Genomic DNA, 12,144 nt, shown 5'->3' on the forward strand with positions numbered 1-12,144 from the left:
GTTTGGCTTCAGCTGAGCTTCCAAGGTGTCATTTAATTCCAGAATCATCTGTGTTTTTCCACTATCTGAGGTCAAAGATAATTGAGTGTGTACTGTTTGGTCATCCTACCGCGTCAGTCTGGACGGAATAGTAAAGGAGAATAAGGAAGAGTAGCCTTCACACATACAGAATTGGCCCATCTGGGTTTATATGAGGTCAGGAACAGGGAAAGGATGTCACGGAAAAGGAAAAAAATATCAGATAAGATCAAAACGAGCTCTTCAGATGGTGGATGAAAGCTAGTAGCAGAGGATGAGGTGGAAGCATCTAGAAATCAAGCATTGAAGCATACTCTATAAAATAATCCAACACTTAAAATTATCTTAAAGAGCAGTTAGACTTATAAAACACCATATACTGATCATCATTCTGTCCATACTAAAATTTAGCTTAAGGAACATAAGGAAAATAATGAAGATTGGGGGGGGGGGGGGGGGGGGGGGTATTATAAAACTGATCATTTATGTGGATTGGCAGAATGGCTGGGAATTTGTAGGTAAGGGAAGGTTTTAAGCTCTTTAAATCCTTCAAGGAAAGTCTTTCCTTCTCATCATCTGTTAGCTCCACAGAGTCTTAATCCAGCACCAAAGAATATGTATGGTGCTTTAAACCTTCATATGTGATTGGAACTGTACATTATGAGCTTGGCACGTGTCAGGATTTGGGCAGATTTTAGTGGGAAATCCCTCTTTTCATGAGGACTCCAAGCAGGCAGTGCTAAGGAGACATTACTGATAAGAGACAGCATGCCCGTTTAGAGTTTCTCCTGGTACTTTCTCACAGTTCTGGCACTGAAAGTGACCAAATTCTGTAATGCATCGGAATCATGGAATTGGTGGGGGAAATATACTTTTGGAGGATTTAAAGAAAAATGTGTCTATTATCTTTTATGCAAAATGGCTGTGTTATAGGTTGATTTCAAAGTGCACAAGATTTTTGTGTTTATTTGTACTAAACTAAATATTTTCTTTACCTGTTTTACGTTTTGAAATACTTCAGCACCTTTGTCATCCATTTAATTGATAAATGAACTTCACATACATCTGAATCTGAATGTACATGCTGAGAAAACAGAATGTGGTTTTGGTTTGGGTTTTTTTGCTCAGAAAAGATTTTTTTTTTTTTTTTCCCCATGCCTGGAATGTGAAGGTTATAGTAATAGGGGTTTTTTCATAGTTTTAGTGCTGTATCAAACTGATGTTCATGTTAGTTTACCAAAACTCACTTTCACCTAGGTTTAAGGAATGTTTTTGAAATAACAATGTTGTCTTACCATTTCCTGCCAGCTTCCAACCACCTTTCTGTGTTTCTCTTCCCCTCAAAGACAACCAACCGGGCCCCATTTTAATAAAGGATGACATTGGTTTAAATTGTTCTATTTATCTTTTTCTAGCTGTTGCTGGAAGGATTTTCATGGTGGGGAAAAAAGGGTTTTTAAGGGCTATGGCCTGCAAAATACACTGAAAGTGCTCAGAGCTCTGTACAGCCCTACTTTGCTTTGATAATCATTAATTTTATATGTATGTTCAAAGTTGCCAGGAATGGATTATCGTGATGGTCAAGAGTATTTGGATGGCATTCAGGATTCTCTAGTGGTACTTGGAACTTGTATAAAATGCATGTTGCTGTATGAAAGGGCATTTATTGAGAAGCTGACAAATATTTGAGTACAAACACATGGGCTAATATAGGTGCTTCTATTTGAATATAGCAGCATGCTTCTATAAGCAAGAGAACTCCCCGGCATATTAATGCGTTTCTTCCTCAGCCATGGTAGTGCTCAAGTGTATGAGGTGCCCACTCTGCAGTTCACAAAGTGGTTACTCCTAGCCAACAACTAACCTCTGGGGAATGCCCGGTGTTTTCTGTTGATGCTCAAATAAACTGCAAATAATACTCCCAGCAGAAGTCAGCTTTATTCTATTACTGAAACTTAATTTTTCTTGGTGCATGTTCTGCGGTCAGTTTAAGATGGTCTTTTCCTTCCCATGGACTGTCGTTGCTGTCTAGGTACTTATGTACGCTCCCTTGAAAGTCAGCATGGTATCAGTGATTACTCTTAGGTGATGTGGTAGGTGATCCTTTGTATGTCTGGTCTGCTGAGGTTATGACTTTTACTGAGGTTATATTTGTACAGCATATGACATACCAGAATATGTGTTGTTCTTTGTAATTGTATGTATCAGTGAAAACAAATCCTGTCCTTTCGTAGTATTTTTAATCAGTGACATTGATGCATCTGTTGAACACACTTTAAACCTTAATATTTTATTTCTCTTACTTCTCCAAACTTTCTTTCTGATTAGAGTTTATTTAATTTCACAAGCAGATATGAATCTTACTGATAGTATGTAGTTTTCCATTCCTAAGCTTTGCATTTGAAAAGTAATCAGTAATTACTGATGGCTCAAAACTATTATTTGATTAATGTTTTGTTGCTGTTTGTTTACTTTCACAGGAAATAAATGCTTCTTTGCCCAATATAATAAACAACAAATATGGAAAGAAGGTCTTGTTGTACTTGCTCAGTCCTAGAGACCCTGCACATTTCGTTCCAGAAATCATAATGCTTCTGCAACAAGGAGATGGAAATGCCTATAGGTAACTCAGATATGAAGATTAAGTTGTTTCCCCTAAAGTCTAGAAAAGTTCATGCAACCTTCTGTCATTTTTTATTTAATTTCAGCTTTTCTTCATAATATATCTTAAGTAATGTAAATATATATAAGTAATACATAAGTATCATTAGTTATGTTAGTCTGTAATCCTTGTTTTTGCATTTTTGGTTTAAAGTTCATATATGATGATTAGTGACCAGCAGTGTATTGGTAATCAGCAGTTTACCCCCTTTGTAAAGTGCAAAAATTGTGATGTGTTCTTTTTTTAAACTCATATATCAAATTTGGTGTAGCAGAAAATTTTTAATATGCATTATTGGTGTTTTGAGTTGCATAAAAGTACATCTCAAAATCTAGCAATAAAAATGGAAATTGTTAATTTGAGTTCAGACTCTGGTATTGACATTGATGTTTATGAGCTTTTGAAGAAGGAGCAATTTTCGATGATTAGTGAGCTGTTTAAGAAATATATCTCAGTAGTTGAGATAACAGAATGAAGAGAAAATAAACAGGTTAAATTATCGTTACCAAAAATCTCTGAGGTTTACTGGCAGTCAGCTTTAAACACTGTACACTTTCTCACTCCATATGTTCTTAAAATTTGTGTGCAACGTGTGTTTATATGTGAAACAGAGGGAAGAATAATGCTTTATTTTGATCTTCCAATAATTTATAGCTGTCTCAAATAGCCTATATGTTCTGAATTTCTTATTGCTTGATGTGCATACAGAGCAAGTCTTCTACAGTAATGTGCTGTCTCTTTAATCAGTAAGAAGAACACTGAACTCCGCCGCCGTGAACTCTTGGAAGCCATTTCTTCACCTTTGCTAGAATATTTGCAAGAACATACCCAAGAGGTAGTGATAGACAAAGCTACCTTTGTCTTGGTTGCTGACATCTTAAGAACAGCTCTTGGTGACATCCAGCCCGCACTAGATGCGATTGCTAATTTAGCAGCAGAAGAGCTGGTTCCAGGTGGCCGTGATGGGCAGGTAATGTAACAGAGGACAAGGTGCTGAGATCTTGCAGAGCGTTTGCTTATCTTGTATTACTAAAATGAAGTCTGCACACTTTTTCCTTTACATAAGACATCAACGTACTGCCCCGATAGCACTCATACATTAGACGTAGTCTCTGTTTTCTGACACTTTCCTTTCATAGTTTATGATTATTGCATCTGGAGTGATGAAGGCTTGAGCCAGCATTTCATCTGAGTTGTAGAGCAAGGTACTTCATGATCTTGAATCTTCAGAACTGCTTTAAGCACTTTGTGGGAAGGTAGCTGACAGTTGTGTTACACAGTCTCTCTTTTAATGTTATCTCTATGCAATCAAGCAGTTAGTAAATTTTTATAGTTCATTTGGCTGTTTACACTGAGAATGATAGGGTCTCTTAGCTTTCAGGTATGCTATCTCCATGCAAGGAAAGATCTTAGATAAGCTGTTTGTCTTTACAGTATGACCTTCTCTTCAAAATGTGCCCCTCCCCTATTTTGTTGAGTTAAGCTCAGTCAGATATGTGTCTGTAGACTAGAAAAAGAAAAATGCTGTGTACGCTATATTTAAGATAGATGCCCCCCAGATTTTCATAGTTGTGGTGAATTTGCTCTGTCTTTCCCCTTCAAGATACACATTTTATAGAATTTTACATGAACTACTCATGTTTTCTGTGATTTTCTGTGAACCATACTGTAGTGAATTTTCAAGTCTGTGAAAATGTGGAAAGTCTGGAAGTTCTTGTAGAGGCAGCTCAGTAAGCATGAAGTCCTTGGAAGGGTGGATGAAACATTGGTTGATATGGTTAATATTACTGAAAGTCAGATGTTACAGGGAAGGTGGTAAAAAATAAACTGGTCAGTTTAAATAAGTTTGATGCAAGTATCTGAATACTTGTTGATATTTGCATAGGTGATGACTAAATCACACTAATCGGTGTGATGAGGTGTCCGAGTGGATAAATCAAGCAGGAATATTTAAGGACAGACACGTAACTGCGTTTTGAAACATCATCATTATAATTTGGTTTTGTTTTGGTTTGTTTTTCCCCTTAAAGCTTCACATTGCAGAGCATCCAGCAGGCCATCTGGTTTTGAAATGGTTAATAGAGCAAGATGAAAAAATGAGAGAGAGTGGAAAAGAAGGTATGCTGGAAATTCAGCTTTATTTGATCAAATTATGACTTCGGAGTAATCAGTAATTATCTGACCTACAATAAGATTGCTGCATTTATTTCTTTTGAATATACTAATATATGGAAAATGTAACATATCCTTTAAGATTATTGCTTCTATCTTTTTGCTGTTGTGAGCTGTCATATGAACAGAATGCTAAGGATATGTTTGCTTTTTCTTCAAAGCCAAGTACTGTTCTGTTGTTTTTTTTTCTCGGGGGTTTACTGTGTATTTGGGACAGGGTTCATTTCTGTGCTTAAAGTGTCTTGATAGCTTTGCTAAATTACACAACAATTTAAAGGATAATAATAGAAAAAGTAAAGTCTTTCTAACAGGAAGACTTGTTTCATTAGTGCTTGTGAGCCAAACTGTAATCTTTGCTGTGTTTGTTAGTGCCGCTGGGTGAATGCTTTATAACTGTTATTACAATAATTCATGCACAAAAATAGGACATCTTTGCTATTTTATATCCCAGAAGGCAGAGATTGAGCACAGATGTTCTCATCTTAATTTAGCTTTTAAACTTATTTTATTACATAACTGTAAAATCTTGTGAATCACCATATCCTAATAGAGATTACTTTTTCTCATACAAAAAACTCAAAAAATGAAAGGAGGTGGGGGTAGGATGGTATAATCTGGAGGGAACTTCTCTGTGTGGGGGGGCTTTTTTCTTTGTAGAATTATCAGACCTTGTTAAACTTTTTTTTCCTTTTCTTCTTACTACATTCAGGTATCCACTGTTTCCTTTAAAAATAAGAGTTAGTTGGGCTTTATTAAATGTTTCTGAAAGGAGGCTGTTTTGCTACTTTTCAAGTGGACGATTAAAAATGTGCAAAGGGAAGTTTTATATGAATGTCTTTCAGAGACTAGCCTAACTGAGATGATGACAGTTATCTGGATTTATTTCTGCTAACATTGTGCAATTCCCATTTTAAACACAAGCTGTTCCCTTTGGTTTCTTTGTTTTCCTCCAAAGAGTGTGCTGTTCAGAATTGTTGCTCTGAGTTTATGGAATTGGCATTAAAAAACAACCAAATTGTTATCATGTAGGGTACAAGTTGAATAAAAGCTGACCTGTTCTTCAGATGGAATTCTGATCTAAAGTGACAGTGAAAAATAGCTTCAGTGTTTGGTTCGTTGGAGTTTGTTGGGGTTGGGTGGGGTTTTTTTGGGTTGCTTACTGGTAAGTTTGCTCAGCACACAAGTTATAAGAGCAGTTTTCCTGCAGTTCTTCAAATTCAGCTGGGGACTTGAGGTCAGCCTAGGTTCTTTCTTTTGCATATGCCATTTGTGTAATGAATCTGCAAGTCAACTTAAGCTTTCAAAGCTACTGAAGAAATAGAGCCCTATAGCATCAGTACAGCTGAAAGAAACAAGGTTCCTAGTGGTTTTCATGCATCAATAGGGGATTAGCTCTGAAGTTTTAAGTAACTTCATCTTGTGCAAATTCTGTTTCTTCAGTTGTAGAGTCAGGTGCTTAAAAATGTAGCTTTTTTCAGCAGAGGTGTGTATGTATTAATATATTGCATACAATTATCTCTTGTGTTGGTGTTGTTCTTACCAAGTTCTTTCTTTGGAGTGGATGCCTTCTTTAAGACATGAATAGCCTTTGACACCCTTTTAAAAAAGAAACAGCAAGTTTGCCACTTTATGCTAGTAAACTGTCACACAGTGCTGCTATTGACTAACTAATTTTAAGCAATACTTGGAAGTAGTCAAACATCTACAAAAGTATTCATTGCATTGAATAGTCAATTATTTTGTGAGAGCAAAACTTTGTGAATACTTGGTGGCTAAAAACTATTTGATTAAATCACAACTGCAGAGAACTTTTAACAGGCTTCTTTGTATAAAGATACTAATTTTTTTCTTCTCCCTACCCCTTTTCCACATTTTACAGTTTGCTTTGGAAGAACATTGGTGGAACGTGTTGGTATTGAGAATATGAAGACCTGGGCAGAAGTAAATCGAGGTGCCATTATTCTTTGTTGGTATGTAAGGCACATGGCTATTTCAGATTAGGTTCCAGCGTTAATTTCTTGGACAGCTAAGAGAACATCGGTTGAAATTCCTACCAGCAAAATGCCAGTTTTTGCTCAATGTGTAGTGTCTTTCATGCCACTGGTAGGTCTGTGATGGAACAGGGTACTGGAAAAATGCAAACCAGAGTTTCCATAGGTTGTTCCTTGAGCTCAGGCTTTTGCAGTACTAGGAAGTAGCTCAATGTTGGAAAATCTTAGGATTAAAAATCAAGCTTACTTTTAAAATTGTGCCTACTGTGTCTTGTTTTACAAGCACAAAATTCTCAAAAGAGCACTCCACAAATAGCTACATTAAAATAATTAACTCTGAAATATCTGTGACTGTCAGCAGCATACAAGAATCCAGATTTTTTTTTTGGGCAGGGGGTGGGGGGGTAACTTATAGCTTTGTGTTGAAGCCTTAATTATGGAGCCTAAGTATGTCTCATACTGAAGTAGGAAAGTGTTTGGAATAGACCATCCAAAGGCTTATGATAAGCTAACTGGCTCACAACTTCAAAGCAGTGAACCATGCAACTAGTGAGATCAGAAAGACCCCACAGGAATTGGACTAACACAGACATTTTGTTTTATCAAATGCGAACAGCTGTGTTAATCATAATTGTTTTCACTTTGTAACTACCTGTCAGTGTCAGGTTATAGAAACCCAAGGTTTTGTCTTTAGCCCGAAGTGGGTGGTCTGTGTTCTGGAACTCCCGGGTCAGCATTGCCCTGGTGACTCCTCATAAAGACTTGCACTAAGCCAAAATCAGCAAACAATTCAAACAGACAACATGATTTTGAAAAATAAAAACCTCTTCTCCCTTTTTTCCACCCCACTTCTCCCTCTCCTAAAGTTACTTTAGACTCCTTGCTGTTTGCTTTCCATCTCTGCTCTTTATGACTTTAGAGTGAGGCTACTTTGACGTTCATGCTCTTTTGCAAGGTGAATCAAAAGCTGTTTTCACTAACAGGACTTCTGTTAGTTAATCTGAGTTTAATTCTAACTTTGTTTAGTCATTATCATTCAGAGCACTAGTGAGAAGAATTGGTAGTAGAAGACTAGTTGCAATCCAGATACAAAACCAGTTTATGCAACATCATAATAGTCATATGGATCTGGCTGTTAAGATTGTTCAGCTGCTAAAATGATAACACTTTTTCTTTGCCTCTCATAACAGGCCTTTAGAATTCAATAAATGCATGTAACACCTTTAAGTTATCTGATCCTGTGCACAGATGTTCAGTACAGATTTGTTATAAAGGCTTGTTCACTGACAGTGTATTAATGCTTGTACTTTTTTCTCCTAACTCAAGGCTGCAGAGATTCATTTAACATGTGGTGTTGCTGGTTTATTTACTAAGCTATTTTGATTGTTCAAATAAAGTTGCAAAGTAAATTAGTGGAATTTTTCCATGTATCACGCTTTAATAACTGTTTGGCTGTCACCGTGACAACAGTCTCTTAATAGGTTTTGAAGACTTATAGAAAAAACAGGAAACTAGTAATTGCTTATTAGCAAAAACCAGCACAGGAGTGATGTATTTTATGGAAAAGTCTGTGAGGAATGTCAGTCTTTCCCTCTCTGCTATTACTCATGGCACTACAGGGTGGGGCTTCGACAAGTGTGTGTTGTTACCGAGCAGGGTAGCTTATCTCCCAGATTGTCAGTAGAACGTTTTTCACCAATACTGAAACTCACCTAACAGGAAAGAGAGATAAAAGTATGGGGGAGGAGTGTTTGTTTGTTTGCTGGAATGTTGTTTTTAGGTTTTTTAAGTTTTAATTAAATCTGAATCCTTTGTCGTTTGAGCTTCTCTTGATGACTCTTTAGGCATGATGCCCTTTCGTTTAGGCAACTGAGAACACAAGAACATAACCAGCTGCTTTTGTTCCATTTCACGTGACACCTGCTTACCTTGCTAACACATAGTAATTAATCTCATCTTTGCTTAACTGCATGCATTGAAGTCGACAGGTTACTTAAATCATACAGCAAAGATTAATTTAGTCTGGTATAGATAGTAACTGCAATATTTTTTACATAAAATAATTGTTGAGTTTTACAAAACATTCTTATTTAAAAAAAATGATCAGATACTTCTTTTGTCCTAAAGGAGCTCAGATCCCTCAGACAGAGGTAATTTTCAGTTCTCCCTGAAGCTATGATTGATTTTTGTTTTGTTGTTGGCTTTCGGAAGCCATCTGTCACTTACGTGCGGATCTGAAACTCAGAATTACCCAGTCAGTCCATTTGAAGATTTTTGGCTTTCTAGTCATTTAAGCTTATTTGCAAGTTATGAGCAGTTCATTGCGTGCTTGATTGCTTAGTTACCTGGTATCCTCTGGACCCTCTCCTTTTATTGCCCTGCTTGTTTTTAATTTGATTTTTATAAAAAAATCTGGGGCCTGGTTCTGACCTAGTACAAGCATGAAGAGCCCTAAGGTAATGAGAGGGCTCTTTGCACACATTACAATCCAGCTTAGTGTAAATAAAGTGTTGTAAATACTTAAATGTCATGGATGCTGGTCTGTTTACATTTCTACATCTGACCTTTCCTCAGTACTTTTGAATTTGTCAATGATGTGTTACATCAGGGTAGAAAATGGATAAAAACGTACTTCACCAAATGACGGACTGATTTCCATATGTCATTTCTGTAACCTGTAAAAGTTATATTTTATATCCACAGAATACATAGGTACCTGCTTACCAGATCTTAGAATAACTTTCAGAATAATAATTAAAAAAAAAAGAACAACCCATGTTGGCCTTCTGGCTGTATTATCAGACAGGTAGATGTTCTATATTAAAAATAGTGCATCTTGAAATATTTGTGGATACCAAGAGTTTGAAAGCAGCTTGACATGTATAGCTGTTGGCACATTAAATTAGTTTTTAGAAATATATAAAATGCAGTCTAGAGTGGCTTGCTGCTTTGTATACTCTTTGTCCCTGGCGCTGAACCATGTGAATCTCTCCATGTTAAGTACCAATGTGTTCAGCACATCCTTTGTCAGTACTCTCAATTTTCTCACTGTTACCAGGGGTACATGGCTCGCAGAAAAGCTGAAAAAGTGATGAATTGAATTTTAAAGAAGGCCTCTTGATTAAATAGTACTATCATAGCTAAAAGTGTAACAGAAATTGGTGCTAGAAGTTGTTAGTCATAGAAATAAATCTAGGAATAAAGTAGCTGAAAATAGTGGTGGTGTCAGATGGGCATCCCATGCTTTACTGCCTATAGTGTTGCCATCCTGCACAGGATTTGGAGTCCTAAGGGGACAAAATTTAAATCTCACCTTAAACTACATTAATTCCTTTTCTGTCTTACTCAGTTCAGCTTGCCATGTCTAAAAAGTAGGCAAGAAACAAGCTTTTAGGTAGCTGCAAAGTTGGGAGCCGTTTGGAAGAATCCTAGGGATTGTGAAGACTTGTAGTATCATGCAGCCTGCTTGGTGCCAGTACATGGGTGTTACAGTTTGTTTCCAATTGTAGTTTATTTGTAAACCTGTGCAACTTGTAATTCTGTTCTGGATTGCACACGTTGTCTGTAGAAGACATTAAGTTTTTTAGGCAATGTTCCCTTACCATTTTGAAGTAGCAAATTAGGTGTGCCATTACCTCTACTGATTTTGTATTATAATCCAAGAACATTTCACTATTACCTGAAGGACGGGGAGAAGGACAATCACTGCCTAGGTTGATCTGGATAGTGCAGAAGCTTTTTCTTTCCTAATAGTATTTTACAGCTTACAATGAATTTCCTTGTTTCTGGGGAAGAAAAGTTATCTGGGAAAGCTGGTTTGTTTTCCAAAAGTAACATCTAAAAAAGAACAGAACTGGTAAGGTTCTGTAGTCCTGCACTAAATGAAGCACAGAAGTACAATAGTGAACGTACTTGATGTGTATTAGATGTACTTCACTGCGTCCAGTTTTGGGACCCGCACTACAAGTAAGGTATCAACAACTGGGGAGAGTTTAATGGAGGGTAACCAACATAGTTTTGGGCTGGAACCCTTGGCCTGGGAGGAGAGGCTGTGGGACCGGGGCTGGTTCAGCTGGGAGAAGGGACGGATTTGGGGGCACTCAACAGCATTCCTGGCACCCGAGGGGATGAAGGAGAGCTGGGCTCTTCACAGCAGTGCATGCGTGGCTGGAGGGCGAGAGGCAGCAGCACAAGCTGAAACATGAGAGGCTTAGGCTGGAGATAAGGAGAAGCCTTTTCCCCACGAGGACAGCCCAGTGGTGGGGCTGGGGCCCAGGGAGGTTGGGCTGTCTCCTGCATTGGGGAGTTTCAAGCCCAAACTGGGTGAAGCCCTGAGCAGCCTGGTCTGACCCAATGTTTGAACCTGCTTTGAGTAGGGATCTACAGTTCCTTCCAGTCTGATGTGTTCTCACTTGGCGTTTCATGCTTTCTGGAAAGTTTTACATCTTTTTCTAATAGGAGGTGATAGAATCTGCCCTGAACTATATTCTTCCTAAATAGCTATTGTTTCCTTACATGGACAGCTTCTTTTCCTATGACCTACATGCTGACCTTTGACATCTTTTGGTTTTTTTCCTTTCTTGTAGCCTTCTCCGGAGCACCGATCAAAAGGTGGCAAATACAGTCAAAAAAGGACTGAAAAAGGTTGTCCCAAAGTTGAAGCTGAATAAAAATGTAAAAGGAATAGAAGCATTACTGGAGAAATTAACTTCCTAGTGTAAATGAAGCTAAAAAGACAATTTACATCAATGCAACCAACTGAGGGTTGGTAAGATTTTGCACCATGGTTGTTCTAAGAAGCAGTGTATGCATTTGTAATTAAATAATTTCTAAAACAACTTGTCTGTTGTACTCATTCTGTTGTGTGTGGTAAATGGTTGTTCTCAGAGGTTGAAATCTCAAGATGATTTAAGAGCTAGTGGAAACTTCTGAACATCTAATCAAGAAGTTAAATCTTTCCTGATAACTTGCACAAAAATGTTTTGAGTCTTGTTAAAATTTGCATGTATGTTATCATAGTTACTATAGAAACAGAAGCATCTGTTCTGTAGATACTCTTGTGTACTGGGCAAATACACTTGTCCTTAATCACCTTCCCTCCTGGTTTCCTCAAAAAACAAAGCAGAAAAACAACTCAAGTCCCATTCTTACCCTGTGAAGGAGTGATGGAGGCTCTCATCCTTCAGGAACTAACAAGAATAGAATGAAAATAGTGTCTCTGACTTTTTTCAAAGAAGGTCCTGAAGGAGAGGCTGACTATTTCAATGAACCACAGTTTGGTTTTGTTTTTCTTAAGTCTTC

At 37.5% G+C, this 12,144-nt stretch overlaps 1 protein-coding gene across 1 annotated transcript in view; it reads left to right on the plus strand.

Moving 5' to 3' along the window:
* KIAA0020 (KIAA0020 ortholog) overlaps nucleotides 1–11,682 on the plus strand; it is a 27,188-nt gene extending 15,506 nt beyond the window's left edge. The window contains exons 13-17 of the mRNA XM_009327219.1: nucleotides 2,499–2,641; nucleotides 3,428–3,650; nucleotides 4,711–4,798; nucleotides 6,732–6,822; nucleotides 11,430–11,682. Coding sequence (XP_009325494.1) covers nucleotides 2,499–2,641; nucleotides 3,428–3,650; nucleotides 4,711–4,798; nucleotides 6,732–6,822; nucleotides 11,430–11,559 — 675 coding nt within the window. The 3' untranslated portion in view covers nucleotides 11,560–11,682. The remainder of the gene's footprint in view (nucleotides 1–2,498; nucleotides 2,642–3,427; nucleotides 3,651–4,710; nucleotides 4,799–6,731; nucleotides 6,823–11,429) is intronic.
* The last annotated feature ends 462 nt before the right edge of the window (nucleotides 11,683–12,144 follow it).

This window comes from Pygoscelis adeliae, unplaced genomic scaffold, assembly GCF_000699105.1.
Source record: "Pygoscelis adeliae isolate BGI_AS28 unplaced genomic scaffold, ASM69910v1 Scaffold26, whole genome shotgun sequence".
In the NCBI taxonomy this organism is placed as follows: Eukaryota; Metazoa; Chordata; class Aves; order Sphenisciformes; family Spheniscidae; genus Pygoscelis; species Pygoscelis adeliae.